Source organism: Protopterus annectens, chromosome 6.part1, assembly GCF_019279795.1.
Source record: "Protopterus annectens isolate FY-2018-M chromosome 6.part1, PAN1.0, whole genome shotgun sequence".
NCBI lineage: Eukaryota > Metazoa > Chordata > Ceratodontiformes > Protopteridae > Protopterus > Protopterus annectens.
The window spans coordinates 86,014,088-86,031,600 of record NC_056738.1 but is presented as its reverse complement, the minus strand read 5'-3'; the positions used below and the strand labels follow the sequence as shown (position 1 = coordinate 86,031,600).

General features: G+C 46.0%; 1 protein-coding gene across 1 annotated transcript in view; it reads left to right on the top strand.

The window, feature by feature from the left end:
- TLK1 (tousled like kinase 1) overlaps positions 1-17,513 on the top strand; it is a gene marked incomplete in the record, with an annotated part of 2,832,579 nt that overhangs the window by 1,777,138 nt on the left and 1,037,928 nt on the right. Inside the window, 1 exon segment of the mRNA XM_044075520.1 lies at positions 7,157-7,223. Within this exon segment, the coding sequence (XP_043931455.1) occupies positions 7,157-7,223 (67 nt within the window).

The window sequence follows — 17,513 nt, the reverse complement described above, 5'->3', positions numbered from 1 at the left end:
ATTAACGTCCCCTTACAAGCTAAACTTGACTACCTACTAACATGACTTATCATTTTGACTTTATGTATATGATATGCACGCCTTACTTGTACTTCTGACTTATATGGTTGAAATTTACTCTCATGACTTAACTTTACGATAAGTCCAGCAGAACATGTGTTTATAAGTGTTTAATACTTTTACCACATTACTAAAGTTAAACTGTCAATATGATTCGTATTATGCCTAACTGTGGCACCTTATATGTCATTCAACATTGTCTCTTATTTAATACTGTAACTAATGTAGATGTCCTATTGTCATGTTTCAGTATTGATTACAGTAGGGAGTTTGCTGCCTGCAGTGCCACCATCCTGCCACTATAAGTCTTTGCGCCTGGAGGGAACGTGTGACATCCTTTGTCAGGGCCATAAACTGATGTAGGGTATAAAAGTGATGGCTGCACGTACCCTCCCCAGATTTTTTCTGCCGCAGTGAGCGTCTGACTCCTGTTTGCCAGTTCCAAAAGCAGATTGCGTTTTTTCAGGTTTCCACTCCAGACCAGATTACCGCTTCATCTACCGATATAGCTAAGTGCCCTGTTGGGTTTTTTCTTTAACTTTGATTACTGTTAAGATGTACATGTCAACTAGAAAGGGGAAGTGTGCTTGTGGGAGAGGAATTCCTCACAGACACGCACGAGAAGTGCATATTTTGCTTAGATGAGGCTCACGACCATACGTCCTTCCCCATTTGATGATCCTTTGCCCCCAAGGCACTTCGCAGCCACCTGGCTGCATTAAAATTGTATTTAGAAAATGAGAGATTACGACATCTTGCGCGAGGTATGGAAGAGGGAGTAGGGTCCGTCTGACGAGCTGCCAAGGAAGAAGGCCAAGAAAATTAGGCCGTAATCCCAATTTGCACCTAAGGCGTCTAAGATTCTTGATGCTGATGAAAGCCTGGAATCTTCTCAGACCTCCGTTTCCAAACCAGGCCCAGGAGCCTCAAAGGAAGCTGGGATGGCAGAAACTTCAGGTACTTCCGCTGAGGCAAATCAGTCATCAGATCCTGATGGCGGAGGGGAACCTCAACTCATTCATTCAGAGGGCCCAGCTCTTACACTTCCACCTAAACAGACGTCCGCTCTGATTCTTTCTCCACCGGCTACCCACTTGAAGAGAAAACAAAAAGTTAAACATCCTGACCCTCAACCATTTCCTTCCTGGAAAGTATTTTCACAAAGTCTCTCTAAGGCATTTCAGGCCTTGCAGACACAACAATTATCTCCTGGCTCCTCTCCTCGACCACCTTTAGAGGTATCTGAGGAAGACTACTCCTCTTCAGAGGAATCCATTAATTATGAATCTCAAATAGACTCCCCCGGGGACTCCATTACTCCTGAGTCCCTAGGGGAAGAATTCAGCTTTGAAGAGACAATCTCCCTCATGAAGGGAGCATTTTAAGTGGCAGGCATCAGAAGTATTTGATACCAAGAAAAGGTGCTTTGACCTTTTTACAAATGGAGCAACCATCTCCCTCTGCTGAGCCCTTATTACTACCTGCTTTCCAGGATGCATTTTTGGCTGCTTCTCAGTCCCCAGACTCGCAACCTCCAGCCTTTAAATTCCCTGACCACTTCTAGAAGGTCTCCCTGGAAACCCAGTTCCTCTTTAAAATTCTCCAGAAGACTCTGCAATTATTGCAGTCTCTGCTGACAAACTTCAAAGCAGTTACCTTCTGCTGCTCTATACCCCATGGATAAAGACAGAAATTTCATGGACAGATTAGGGAAGAAGGTGTATACCTCCTCTACTCTGGCTATAAAGGCTTTCAACGATCAAACCCATATGGCTAGGTATGTCCTGGATACCATCACTAAAGCTTCTACCCTCCTCTGAGGCCCCTGACTCCCCCATTAATGCAGAAATAAACGCCCTGCTTTTCCACAGCATCCCAAGTGACTAGGTACTCCATTAGGTGCAGTTATGATGCTGTGGAAGCCTCATTTAAATCTGCTGCATCAGGATCAGTTTTAAGGCGATATTCCTGGGTGAGGCTACAACCTCTCCCTATGGATGTACAAACAAAATTGCTTGACGCACCCCTGGAGAGTAAGGGCCTGTTTGGTTAAGCTTCAGCAGAACTTCTCAAATCCCTTCAAAAAAAGGGAAAAGAACTACAAAACCTTAAACATTTACTGGTATCCCCTATACCCGGGTACCACAGGAACTACCCACAAAAACCTTCTGTGAGAAGACAGTCCTCACGCACAGCTCCTCAGTCAAAGGGACGTAGACAACCAAGGAAAAAGCTCTACTCCCTGGTTTTCCACCAACTCTTCCACCACTCACTTTTGGAGTCAGTCTGACCAATCCAAACCACCTCCACTGTGACTTACCACCTTTAGACCTAAACACCCTTCTATCCCTTTGTCTTGCCCTCACCCTACCCTCCTGGTGGATAATCACATCAGAACAATAGGTCCTCTCCATCATTCATAAAGGATATTTCATGACTTGGTTGATAGTACTACCCTTCCAGGGTATCCCCCAACCACCAAAAAAACCAAACCCACCTTTTCCCACCCATCATTCAACAACTCCTAGCTCAGGGTACCATAGAACAGGTACTCTGCCCACAAACAAACATAGGCTTCTACTCCAGAATGTTTCTGGTACCAAGGAAAGAAGGCCCATGGAGGACAATCCTAGACATATCTTTCCTAAACTTCTTCCTCAAGATATCCAGCTTTAAAATGATTACCTTACCCTTGCTCTTATCACTCATACCAACCCAGGCTTTCATGGTAGCCCTGCACAATCCTATACATCCAGCTTACAGGAAATTCCTCCACTTTGCAATAGGTTCTTGCCATTTTCAATTCTCTGCTTTGCCTTTTGGAGACTCCACTGCTCCTCGAGTGTTCACAGTGTCTAGCCCCCTTTATTGCTCACTGCAGGACTTAGGGTATACAGATATACCCATATCTAGATGACCTGCTCATCCTTCACCAAGTTCTTCTCCGCCTACAACAGGTAACATCCACCCTAACTCAATTAGGGTTTACCATAAACCACAAAAAGTCTCACCTGACACCCTCTCAAGACTTGGTTTTCTTGAGATACAGGATAGGAACAGACAGAATGAAAGCCTTCATCCCAGACCAAAGAGTCCTAGACATTTGTCTATACTTCAAAAAAAAACTCTTCACCCACTCCTCCTTGACAGCTTGGGAATTCCTGAAAATGTTAGGCCTCATGGTATCCCCTTATACCCATGTTACCTCTGGCAAGACTCCACAAGTGAAAAATCCAGTGGAGCCTAAAAAAAACTTATGGAGCCAAGACACTCGGCCCCTGGACTCGCTCCTTCCCCTACTTTTGTGTCTGAAGAGGGAACTCCAGTGGTGGGTTTCAGTACTTCACCTCAATCAAGGAACCGCCCTACAGGTTCCAGCCTCCCTACAACAGGTCTCCACAGATGCATCAGACTTTGGGTGGGGTGCAGTGCTTCTAATAAATCAGAATCAATTCTCTGTGCAAGGCAGATGGTCCAACCTAAGACAAAAGGACCATATCAACATCAAGGAAATGAGGGCATTACTGTTAGCCTTACTAACGTTCAAATCAGCTCTTCATCCAGGAAACCTAAAAATAATCGCAGACATTGACTGTCCCTGTAGTACATAAGCAAGGGGGAACAAAGTCTTACTCTCTCTGCAGCCTGGCCATCCAAATATGGAACCTAGCATCATCACTCTAGATCCACCTGGTAGCAGTATGTATTCCCTCAGCAGAGAATGTTATGGCAGACAAACTCAGCAGAACCTCCTCTCTCCCTCACAAGTAGATGCTTCAGAGAGGGGTATTCCTGGACCTTATCCACAGGAGGGGTATTCCACAAGCAGATCTCTTTGCCTCCCGACAGAAAAGGCAGATGCCCAGCTTCTGCACAAGGGACCCGCATCCACAAGCTTGGGAAGTGGACGCATTCTCCTTTTTTGGGAGGGGAATGTACCTTTATGCCTTCACTCTGGTTCAGAAAGTCGTCCTGAGAATGCAGGGGGACAAACCCAAAATCCTGTTTTGACCCCGTTTTGGCCAAGACAGCATTGGTTTCTCCTCCTTCACTTACTAGCCAAGGGTAATCATCGCAGATTACCCCACCGAATAGACCTCACACAGGACAGGGCATCCCTACTGTATCCCCAGGTGAACAATCTGAAACTGACCTTATGGGTGATAAGGTTCTAATCCCCTACAGACACCTATATTCAGAGGATGTACACAATGTTCTTCAGGAGGCCAGAAAACCTAGTACCAGGAGAAATTGTGTATCTGAATGGGGCAGATTCCCCATGTGGTGTCAATGGGAAAACCAGGACCCTCTGACTACTATACCTATGGTCCTTTCCTATTCGTGTGAGCTTCTACACTCAAAACCAACTTACTCCTCAAAGTCCACCTATCTGCCATCTCTGCTTGTCTGCCCATATCACTTCCTCTGGCTTCCAGATTGGAAGTTGAGCTTTTTCTGAAAGGGGTACTTAAATATCAGACCCCCCAGAAAACCTATACCTTTTCCTTGGGACTTGAATTCCGTACTAGAAAAACTCACATTGCCACCTTTTGAACCATCTTATTCAGTATCCCTGAAACTGTACACCCTGAAAAGAGTTCTAGTAGTGGCCCTCACCTCTGCCAGGAGGGTATCAGAGATGCAAGCCCTTATGGCTACCTCTCCTTGTCTTATTTTCCACAAGGACAGAGTTGCTGTCAGGACCATCCCCCCTCCTTCATGCCCAAGGTGGTTAATGAACTCATTAAACCAGACTATCAACCTGCCTGTTTTCTACACTCATCCACAAAATTCCTCAGAGAGAGCTTACCATTTCTTGGATCTCCACAGGCAACTGAGGCATTACTTCGACAAAACCAAACCTATTGGAAAGTCTGACCAATTATTCATCTTCTTTAGAGAAGGCAGTTTCCAAACAGACAATTTATTCATGGATTTCAAAATCCATTGGCATGTGCTATTCCTATCATGGAAAATCCTTGCATGGTCACGTCAAACCTCATTGTACCAGGGCAGCCGCCTCCTCAGCTGTCTTTTTCAAAGGGATTGACTACGCCTCCATTTTAGAAGCAGCCACTTGGACCTCAATTCATACCTTTACCAAGCATTACAAACTGGACCTAGCCTCCAGAGCAAGAGCAGCGTATTCCAGGTCAGTTCTCCAAGGCCTTATTGAAATTCAATCCTCACCCAGGTTCATATCTAAAGCTCTGGTAATCTCCCTACTGTAATGAATACTACAACATGAGAATAGAAGGACACAGAATAGTTGTGTAAGAACTTACCATAACCTTAGATGTCCTTCTCGTCCATGTTGCAGTATTCAGTCCCACCCACCTGCCCCCTCTACCTTACATAACTAACATATCAGGGCCGAACTGTGGGGGCATGGTCATTCTCTCCCCAGTCTCAACACAGCCTACCTACTACCCTAGGTCTAGTCTAGATGCAAGTCTAATGGTCTCCCTAGTAGGACCCTCTCTTAACCCACAGGAGTACTACTGTATGCGGCAGATCATTCTGAAGAAGGTATGTGCAGACATCACTTTTATACTCTACATCGGTTTATGGCCTTGACAAGGGACATCCACTTATCCTCCAAGAGCAAAGACTTTGGTATACTGGCCTGATGGCAGCGCTGCAGGCAGCAACCTCTCTACTGTAATGAATACTGGAACATGGAAGAGAAGGACATCTAAGGTTATGGTAAGTTCTTAAACAACTATTCTTTGCTAATAATGACCTGAACTATAAGTAAGGTAGTTGCTAATAACTAGATTCCAGCCTTGTTCAAGTGTGACTGCATAACTTGTACTATACTCCGATTATAATGTAGTTAGCTTTTGCTGTGTAACTGGTAATGAGAATTCTCTAATGTACGTAATAGTGAGCTGTGACTTTCTTTATCAAACTGCTACTAATAGTTTCTGTTGTATTGGTTTTAATGTGGAGCCTTTCTCCCCTGACCACCACAGGAAATGAGCTCACTATGGGCCAGTGGACCATCCTGATAAATGAAATTTAATAGACCTGTAAAAAGATTTTACTGGTGTCTGCTGCTGGTTTAATGGGAAGTGACTTGATGCCAACATTTTGGTATCTAAATTCATGTTTGTTGAAAGGCAGCTATGTTTCTTCCAGCTGATGTGTATATGGAACTGAATGTGTGAGCAGTAAAATGGTTGGATACTGGTTTGTAGTTTGGCATTATTGATAAAAACCCATCCCTTAACTTTCCAGCATCTTTATAAGCTGTTACCTGAAGGAGCTAAAACAAATCTATAAAACTGAGGGATGGCCCATCATCCACTGCCATTTAGAAAATCTGTTGAGTGCAGTAACAGTACAGCAGCACTGTTGTTAATGGAGCTTTGTGCACAGCTATCATACAGTGATGGTCTGTTACTTATGTTAATTATATTGTTTTGACTTGCTTAAGCAGTTAAAGTAATGTATTTATGTAAATGAGTAGTGTCATGAACATTAGTCTGTTTTTTATTGTAGCAATTGTCACTTTCTAGTTGGTATTATATCACTTAGTCTTGTTTTTCTTTTTAGAGCTGCGATTTTTAGAAAGCCATTACTTTTGAGTTTACTGTCTTGTATAAGCACTGTTGAGAAATATTTGGCCGCTGAGTTTTTGTGCTATTAAGTCTCAAGGCATGTTTACATGATACAAGAACGTGCTATATTTCACTTGCAGTCTTCATGAGTGTAACTTTTATTTTGTTTACTATTTTGAATTACTCAGAAATGTCAACAAAGTTCCAATCAGGCAGTCTCACAATAGCGAGAGAGAAAACAAAGTCACACTTAAACTACTGTGAAAAGCATAAGCCAAATATTTAATACCATTAGTTAAGTGCTTTGTCCTACATTCAGTTGCCAGTAGATGTCATCAGAACGAATAGTTAACAATTACATCAAACTTTTAAATCATCATCCACATGGTCATGTGCTACAAAAACTTCCAGTCACTGCTTAACCTTACTGATTGTTTTCCTCATTTCAAGGTTTGCCTAGTGTGTTTTCTTTGTTTTGGAATACTGTTATTTTTACCATCAGCATTGTTCATAGGATTTTTTTTTTCCCTAAGGCTAACAGTAGCAGAATACCATGAACAAGAAGAAATATTCAAACTTCGATTGGGGCAACTGAAAAAGGTTTGCATTTAATTATACTACAAAACATCTGTCATTCTTTTTATTTGTCTGCCTGTGAAGTATGTATTCAAAACTGTGTAGATTTAAAAACCTTAAGAAACCCTGGATCTGAAGTAGTTGACTTCATTTTAACATCAACCTGTGGGAATCTGATCCGGATCGGATCCGAGACTGCAGCTTCACCAGCATTTGATCCAAGTTCCAAGCTCCTCCCCTTACCCATAATACCCCTCCATCTCCTTCCTTCTCTCAGATCTCGTTTGCCGTGGCTTTGCCAAGCAGCATGGTCCCGGAGCTCCAGGCGTGGTAGGTGATTTGTTTCAGATAATTTGTGAGTTTGTGTTGCTGGTACCGACAGGTAGGTTCCCTTTCCCTTGCATAACCTCCCCTTCGTTTTGCGTCGTGTTCCCTTTCAAAAAAAAAAAAAGTAGAACAGTTTAACATAGTAGTAGTTAGAGTAGGCCTATCCCTTCCCTTACTGCTAGTCAGTGAATGTGTGTGGTCAGGCATGTTAGGGCTTGTGCCTTTTGCCTTTAACCTTGTTTAATAATGGCAGATCAGCAGTCTAAGTTGGTCTTTAGGAAATGCACAGTGTGTGGCCATAAGTTATCTCCGGCTGATGGCCATACTGTGCGTGTGATCTGTTTGGTGCATCCCATCTTACAACTGTAGTATTTGTGTGGGGTTTAACCCCAGGGCCCTGAAGGATCATAGTGCAAAACTAATTCTAAAAGGGCTTCTTCCTGCTACAGAGCCAGCTGCCTCCGCTTCCCTTACGGTCATTGCCGTGGCCACTTCTAATGTAGCCACAGTCTCTTCCCCTCCCTCCCAGGCTGGGACTCAACCTCCGGTACATAGGCCTGTGGATAGGGAGTCTAGGAAAGAGAAGGGCAGAGACAGAGAGAAAGAAAGACAAAGGGAAGAAGAGATCCTCGGACCGGACGGATCCGGTGGGTCCTCCTCTGAAACAACAAATAGTTACCCGGCCAGTTTCTCCTCGGCTCTGCTCGCCCAGATTCTCGCTGGAGCCAGAGGAGCCTAGACCTTCTTCCAAGGCCCTCCACACATCGACCCTCTTGGTCGATGTTGGCCTTGTTGCGTTCCACCAGGAGTTTGAGTGAGGCGGACATGGACAAAATGATGCGAAGGTTCATTAGCACCCAGATTCAGATGGGGGTCTTGCCCAGCCCCCTCTCCCTCTGGAGGGGGGAGCTCACTTCCTTTTTTTGTCCCTATATATCCTTCTCCAGTCCGAACCCTGGTATTGGAGTTTATGGATCCAAGAGATCCCGGTGATAGAAGATCGGTGCTGATGGAAACGAGTACCCCAACACCGGCTGTTACCTTGAGCGTGTCGGATCCGACTAGTTCGACCTGAGCGGTTGTCGGAGCCAAAGCCTGGGCGTCAGATCCAAGGGGCCGGGTCTTTCTCCTTTGGCGCAGAACAAACAAACTAGATAAGCAGAAACCAGGACTAGCTCTACAGGCTAAAACACACACTTTTATTTTGTTAGCGCTTTTGGAAAATCCAGTGACTCTCCTTCCTCAGACAACAATGAATGCTTGCCATTTTCAATAAATAGCACACCTTAATACGTGAATTAAACAATCAACTAATTAGGAAACATTAAATAGTTCCTTTAAAGCCAAAACGGATTAAAATAGTTATTATAATAATTAAAACAAGTCAATAACTTTAAAAAAACAACAATGAAGCTTGAATCTTAAACTGTACAAAAAACACCAACACTAAAATTCTACTAAAAGACATAAATGCATCAGAGTGTAGAACATCAGATCAGCTTAAGCTAAAACATTTAAATACTGAGCAAAATTTATATATTGACAATATGTAAAAAAGTACCTACAAACATATTTCCCTACCTTTTCAAAGCCAGCTTTTTAAGACAACATTTAATGGAAACGGTCTCATTGAGACCAGGCAGTAAATATGATGCAGTCAAAATCTGCCATCTCAATTCTTCGATTTCGAGGTTAATCTGCCAAGGGCCACCCCTATCATCCTTATGAATCTGGGTTAAAACCGAAAATTTAAAAGAATGGCCAGGATGAACATTAATGTGCCTAGCTAAGGCATTCGTAAGGTCAGATTTAGTAATCACATAACAGTGCTCATAAATGCGTTGTTTGAGCTTTCGCTCAGTTTTGCCAATATAAAAGGCATTACAGTCCTGGCATAGAGCACAATAAACTATTCCCATGGAGTCACAGGAAAAATGACCCTGAATTTTAAACTGAACCCCCCTAATGCTAAACTGATAAGTTAGGTTCAAATGCTTACATTGATGACAACACCCACACCTTACCATTCCTTTGGGCCTGCCACTCTTACTTTTATTAGTATAATGCAGTAAAGATTTCAGATTCAACCCACGTGTAAAAGTAATAGTGGGTTGATCACCTAGTATCTTAGCTAAAAGAGGGTCTTCCATTAGTAAAACCCAGTTCTTTGCCAAAGTAGCCCTAATAAAGGAATGGTCAAGGTTGTAGGTGCAAAAAAACCTAATAGGATTTTGATCTTGATTTTTGTTTCTTAAAACCTCGAGTGGACACCCTAATTCATCTGGTTCAGACACTTCAAGTGGGACGGCTAACAATAAGGGTTTATAAAACCCACTTTTCAGTTTATTAGTAACCTCCATCTCTAGAGATTTAACAAGTGACAAGGGGTATCCCCTCTTAATAAACATTCCTTGCAGCAGTTTACATTCATCCAAAAAGTCAGCTTCCTCAGAAACCATCCTAGCCGCCCTAACAAGCTGCCCCTTCACGACCCCCCTCTTTTGATGGTAAGGATGACAACTTGAAAAATGTAAAAAGGCATTGGAGTAGGTGGGTTTCCTAAAAATACAGCTTTTAAACTTTTTGTTAACATAATCTTTTTGGATAAGAATGTCAAGAAAGCTGATAGAATCCGGCCCGATACTGTACGTAAATTCCAAAAAGTCAGTTAAGCTAGAAATAGACGCAATAAAATCCTTGATGACATCCTGTGGTCCTTTCCAAAGAAAGAACATGTTGTCCTGGTACCTCGTGTACCAGGCGACATTTTGCTTAAAGAGGGGGTCGCCAAATAACTTAGTGGTCTCCCAATGGGCCATGATGCAGTTGGCAAAACTGCCACCACAAGGGGAGCCCATTGCTACCCCTGATTTCTGAACAAAAAGTTCCCCTTCAAACATCATAAAGTTATTGGTAAGAACCAATTCAAGAAGTGTTTCAACCACATAAATAGTGTTGTTGTTAACATTTCTAGCATATAGGAAATCCCTAACCCACTCCAAGCCTAAATTGTGAGGGATCACTGTATAGAGATCCCTCACATCAACAGTCAAAAAGATGTAATCATCTCTAAACTGAAAATTACTAAAGGCTCTTAAAAAGCCCCACGAGTCCTTACAAATCTGACCCTCTTTTTCAATCAGGGGCTTGAGAATACCATGTATGTATTTAGCACATCCGTACGTGATGGACCCTCACCCGTCTACAATGGGTCTAAAAGGGGGGTCGGAGAGGCGCTTGTGGATTTTAGGAATCCCAAAGAAGGAAGCTATTCTAGGAGCGGGCATGGAAAGAAATGCAAATAAGTCAACGTCAATAGCAGCTTCTATAAACAGGTCATCCAGAACCTGTTTAATTTTAACATATGCTGTATGGAGTTCATTACGACTAATCTTTTGATAGGCCGGGTTTTCCAAATGTGCTAGCATAGATGAAACATAAGTATTGTGATCCATGCAAACTAACCCACCCCCTTTATCCGGCTTCATCATTCTTATTTTACAATCCTTTAAAAGCCTGATAAAGTCCTGTTCATTATTACTTATATTGAACCCTCCTTTCCTTGTTCTACCCCCTTCCTGACAGAAGGTACGGAAGTCCAATTCACAAATTTTTTCGTATGCTAGAAGAGCCGGGTGCAAGGGAGGGTTGTACGTACTAGAAACCCGTAAAACATCCTGAACTGATGAATTAACCCCCAAAAGGGAAGTAAGATTCAACTTACGAACAAACATCTTAAGGTCTATAATTGTATTGACCAAGTTTAGACCTGAGTCAGGAACGAAAGTAAGTCCTAAAGAAAAAAAGTCAATCATCTCTTTTGGAAACACAAAATCCGTGTAGTTGTACAAAAAGAAGTCACCAGTCTCATTAACCTGAACAGTGGGATTCAAGTAGTTCCGTTGGACTACCTCCTCCTCTGGTTCTTCCGTTTCCGAGACCGCCCCTGTTGGTTCATGTTTCTCGGTTGATTGACCCGTTGGGTCTCCTGGCCCCGAAAACCCTGTTGGATCACACCAGGGATAACATGCCCCTCCTGCTTGTCCGGCACAGCATTGGAGGCATTATTATGGCCACGGGTGGAATTAGAGCCATTATTGTGACCACCCCCACCATTGTTCATTTGATGATTATTAAAATTTTTCTTTATTCTCTCGCTCCGTCTTGGCCCTTGATCGTAACCCTGAGAGTTACTGTTTTCTCCTTGGAATTCCCCCCCATCATCAGAGCCTTCGTCACTATTTTGAGATGTTCTATTTTGGTGGACAAGGTTCACAAATGGGGGAGGGGGGTAGGCAGTTTTAGAGTTGAATTGGTGGATATCCCTAGTAATTTTCTTTTTCTTCCCCGCTGCTAATTTGCAAATTGTGGCATCAATGCTGTTAAAAATTCTCAGGTATTCAAACTTATACCGGGGGAAATCACAATGACTAAGAATAGCCTGCTCCATAACCTCCAAATCTTTGGTATAATTAGTCACTTGAGTTTTGTATTCTTTAATTAAAAGTCTCATAAACTCAAAAGCCTGTGTGTTAAATAAATTAATCAGTTCAAGATGGAAGTCGGACTGATTAACAAGCCCCACTGGGTACCTCCATTGTCTCAAACTCTTAGGCACAATCAATTTATTCAGACATTCTTCCAAGTAGCAAATCTCAAATTTGACTGTTCACTGTTTCGCTGTAGAAAGCTACAGCTTGACAATGGAGGTACCCAGTGGGGCTTGTTAATCAGTCCGACTTCCATCTTGAACTGATTAATATTTACTGCCTGGTCTCAATGAGACCGTTTCCATTAAATGTTGTCTTAAAAAGCTGGCTTTGAAAAGGTAGGGAAACATGTTTGTAGGTACTTTTTTTACATATTGTCAATATATAAATTTTGCCCAGTATTTAAATGTTTTAGCTTAAGCTGATCTGATGTTCTACACTCTGATGCATTTATGTCTTTTAGTAGAATTTTAGTGTTGGTGTTTTTTGTATAAGATTCAAGCTTCATTGTTGTTTTTTTTAAGTTATTGACTTGTATTAATTATTATAATAACTATTTTAATCCGTTTTGGCTTTAAAGGAACTATTTAATGTTTTCTAATTAGTTGATTGTTTAATTCACGTATTAAGGTGTGCTATTTATTGAAAATGGCAAGCATTCATTGTTGTCTGAGGAAGGAGAGTCACTGGATTTTCCGAAAGCGCTAACAAAATAAAAAAGTGTGTGTTTTAGCCTGTACAGCTAGTCCTGGTTTCTGCTTATCTAGTTTGTTTGTTTTGTGCCTTCGTTTGCCTGTAGATCCTTTGGCGCAGACATCAGGTCAGGGCCCTCTCCTCAGTATCTTGCCTCCGATCCCAACGTTGGATCTGGGGAGAGCAGCGTTATTAGTTTCCCATTATGCTTGCTCTCCCTTGGGTTTTGACGTGGTGGAAAGGGTTCTCTCCAGTGGATCGAGGCCCCTGACCATCTCCTCTGATTCTGCCCCAACTCCCTCGCCTCTGGGTGTGTCTTCAGTCATTTTGCCCATGCAGGGACAGCCCATGCTCGATGTGCCCCAGACTGTTTGCCTTGCGGAGCCACAGGTAGTTTGCGAGCCTTCTCCGGAGAGTCCCACTAAAGAGGTTCCTCGCAAATGAATGTGCAAAAGGAGGCACCTGGATTCCTCCCCAGAGTCCCTCACTGAGGATACCAATTTGGAGGAAGGGGAAGGTTCCCCCAGATCACCCCCCGACGATGTTTCATTAGGAGACGTCATGCAAATCCTGTGCCAGCGGGGAGGTGGTCCACCCCCAAGCATGCCTCGGATGAGTCTATGTTTCTGGAGACCTTTGGCACAGACCAGTCTACCTCCTGGGTGCCCCCCCCCCCCCCCGCGGATCCTTTGGTGGACCTTATTACCAGCCAGGCATGGAAGGAACTGGACACCGTGGAGCCAATCCCCAAGCATCCCGACAAAAATATGAGCCCTCCTGTAGACAGACCTAGTTGGAACAAGGGGTCCCCAATGGATACCATGGTGGTAGCGGCTGCCACTAAGAAAGAACTAGCCTAGGAAAGTTCTACGGTCCATCCCCCCGACCGAGAGTCCAGGACAATGGATTATCTGGGAAAGTGGACATAAGCTTCAGCCACCTTTTCTATAAGGGAGCTTAATTATTTGGCCCATGTAACTTGACTGCAGTGTGACCTGGTCAAGGAGCTAACTGAGTCGCCCCCTGGAGTCCATGTCACTGGAGGATAAGCGCATATTCTCAACACGAATGGCCAGTCTCAAAGTGGCTTGTAATACATCCATGCACCTCCTTTCGCATGCCACTGAAGTAGCAGTAAAGGCGGTCCGGAACAGGCATCTATTCCAGGTTCTTTTTACTGCCAGAAAAGACGGGATACCTAAGGCGTATTCTGGACCTTTCCATCCTAAACCTGTCAGTTGCCAAAGATAAGATCTGAAGTAGGATATTCATTTGTCTGCAACCTGTGGGTTATGGATCCGATATCGGATCCGAACCGGCATGGTTTTCCAGCTATGGATCCAAGCTCTCAGCTCCTCCCCTCACCCATAATGCCCTGCTCTACCCTCATGACCTCAGATCTCGTTTGCCGCGCTGGTGACTGGATTTGGGTACATAGCTCTCAGCTAAGTGGTATTTTATTACTTGTAAAATCAAAAAATTTTTTGGTTCTTTGAGTGATTCTGTGTGAAAGTTTAGGTTTCCCTTTCTGAAAAGTGTATTTTGAGTTATTTTGAGTTAAATTAAGTAATTTTATTCCCTCCCTCGCTGTTGCGTAGAGTGTGTGTGTAGGCCTGTGTGTCTTTTGTTTTAAGTTACTTTCAGTAGCTTTTAGTGTTTTATAGATTATGGCTGACCAGCCTAAATCTATTTTTCGAATGCTCGAGTGTGGCCATAAGCTCTCACCGCTGATGGCCACACTCGGTGTGTTAGTGTCTCGGGGTTGAACACCTCACATCTGGTTGTTCCATTTGTGCAGGGTTCAACCCCAGGGCACTGAGGGAGCGGAGGTCCAAGCTGGTCTTGGCGGGTCTTTTACCGCCGGACTCGGCTCCGACCTCCGCTCCTTCGGGGACTACTGTGGCTACAGTTGTTCCCCCTGTGGCACCCCCTCCTGCTCCTGGGACTCAACCTCCCGCTTCTGGAGAGGAGAGGGATGCTACTAAAAAGGACCGGAGGGAGAAGCACCACAAGCGGCGGGCCGAGACCTCTGTTTCGGCCCCGCCAGCCAAGCGGGCTTCTCCCCCGGCTCCGTTGTCGGTTCGGTCTCCTCCTTCTCGGCTCCGGTCCCCTGTGTGCTTTTCACCGGGTCCTGAGGAGGAGGAGACCCGATCTCCGTCGAGGCTGTCGAGGAGGCACTCCAGGCCTACCTCGGTAGCCTCGTCGAGATCTACCCATAGCCTTTCTGATGCTGATCTGGACCGGATGATGAGAAGGTTCATCCAGGCCCAGATGCAGATGGGAGTGCTCTTGCCTCCCCCCCCTCCGGGGGGGAGCTCAACACCCTTTTTTAAGCCTATTGCTCCTTCTCCGACCCGCTATCCGGGTTCGGGGCAGCTGGAGCCGAGCAGCCGAGCCGGGGTGGGTCGGCGCCGATAGTACTTGGTACTTCGGATCCGACCCTGCCCTCGAGTGCGCCGGACCCGACCTCTCGGAGCCTGGATCCGAGCTTCGGATCCGGGGGGATCAGTGCTCCTTCGGCGCCGTCTGTGTCGGAGCGTACTGTCCCTTCGGATCCGAGTGCTTCGGCGCCGGCTCCGTCCACTCGGATCCGAGGGGAGCCGATTGTCGGATCCTTTGGTCGAGGTCGGCTCCCTTCGGCTTTTGATGTGGTGGAGAGGGCTCTGTTGAGGGTCTCCGGACCCCGGCACTTGCTTCGCTCCGCCCCGCTCCCTCTGCACTGGGCCAGGCTTCCACCATCCGGCCCCTGGGACAGCCCGTTGCTGTGCCCCAAGTTGTTGCTATGGAGCAAATTGCTGCTTTGCGAGGACTCCTCTGACAGCCGCCCAGAGGAGGTCCCTCGCAAGCATACGCAAAAGGAGGCACATTGACTCCCCGAGTCTCTCACAGAAGACACGGACTTGGAGGAAGGGAAGGCTCCCCACGGTCACCCCGAGGATGTCTCCTTTGGAGACATCATGGAAATGCTCCGTATAAGGGGTGGTCTGCCCCAAGTCTTCCTCGGACGAGTCCGTGTTCTTGGAGGCATTTGAACGGGCCCGTCTACCTCTTGGGTGTCCCCTGCCGACCCCTGGTGGACCTTATTACCACCAGGGCGTGGAAGGAACCGGACACCGTGGAGCCAATTCCCAAAAGACCGGATAGGATCCATAGACCGCCATCCGACCGGACCCATTGGAGTAAGGGGCCTCCGGTAGATGCCATGTTGACGGGCGGCCACAAAGAGGGAACTGGCTCAGGAGAGTCCTCAGTCCACCCACCGAGCAAGGAGTCTCGGATGATGGACCGCTTGGGGAAGCGGATGTTCAGTTCGCGACCTTCTCGGTAAGGGCGCTGAACTATTTGGCACATGTTATTCGGATGCAGCGAGATCTTATTAAGGAATACGCTGCATCCCCCTGAGTCCATTTCGAGGAGGACAGAGTTCTGCACTCCACCCGTATGGCCACTCTTAGGTCAGTTACAAATACTTCTATGCGGCTACTCTCCCATGCAACGGAGGCGCCGCTAGAGCTGCGGGACAGGACTGGTCACTAGGCGTCAGGCCTGGCTCCGTCACTGCGATTTTTCTGAGCCCTTCAAAGCGTCTTAACGCCCCTTTGATGGTTCTGCTCTGTTTCGCAAGACCGTTCGCGGGACGTTGAGCCAGAGCGAGAAGGACGCGAAGACGCTGTCTGCCGTCGGAATCCGCTTCTCTGCACCCCAGAGGCCCTATTCTAGGAACCAAAAGGGTCAGAAGAAGATGTGGTTCCGGAAGTCGCAGCAGTCCCAGCCTGCTCCGGACAACCAGTCCTTCCGTGGCAGAGGAGGACAGGGAGGACGCCGCCCTAGAGGCAGAGGGGCTCCCAGAAACTTCGGGTCCAGGGAACCTTTCTCTGAACGGCCCGCGCAGCCACCCTGAGGGGTTGCTCGCCTGCTCCCCTCTGGAGGCAGTCGGGGACGTTCGGGGCACCTAGCGGCATGGGAGTCCATAACATCGGACCGCTGGGTTCTCCAAATCATATCCAGGGGATCTCGCATACCTTTCCTCCACGTTCCAAATTTGAACTCCCGCCCAGACGTCCCGCGCGGCCTACGGGAGGCCGCTTGGGCAGAAATTGGCCATCTGCTAAAGAAAGGAGCCATCCAGCCCATTCCCCAGACCAGATCGGATCAGGGTTCTACTCCAGATTCTTTTAGTGCCAAAAGACGGGGAACTAAGACCAATCCTAGACCTCTCTCTTGAATCTGGCAGTCCCCAAAGAAAAATTCGAATGGTCACTCTGCAATCTATTCTCCCCTTCTGGGAGAAAATCACTGGATGTGCTCGATAGATCTCAAGGACGCGTACTACCACATCCTGATGGACAGGCGCTCCAGGAGGTTTCTCCGCTTCCGGCTGGGAGCCAGTCACTACCAGTTTCGGGTCCTTCCCTTTGGTCTCACCACAGCCCCCAGGGTGTTTACCAAAGTGCTAGCAGTGCTAGCGGCCCACCTGAGGCTTCAGGGCGTGCAGGTCTTTCCTTACCTGGACGACTGGCTTCTTACCGCCCCAACAAGTCTTCTACTTCTATTGGCGAGACTCCTTTCTCCATCTTGCTCCCTTTCTGGGCATCACAATAAATACAAAAGTCCAACCTGGCCCACACAGCTCTTAGATTTTATAGGGGCCAGGCTAGACAGAAGGAGTTTACGAGCCTTCCTCACTGCGGACAGAGTTCTAAATCTGCAGCTCCAGGTGCGGGCCATTCTCCATTCAAGTTCTGTTCCAGCGGAGTTGGTCCTGAGGGCTCTAGGGTCCATGGCTTCGGCTATAGCACTTCTT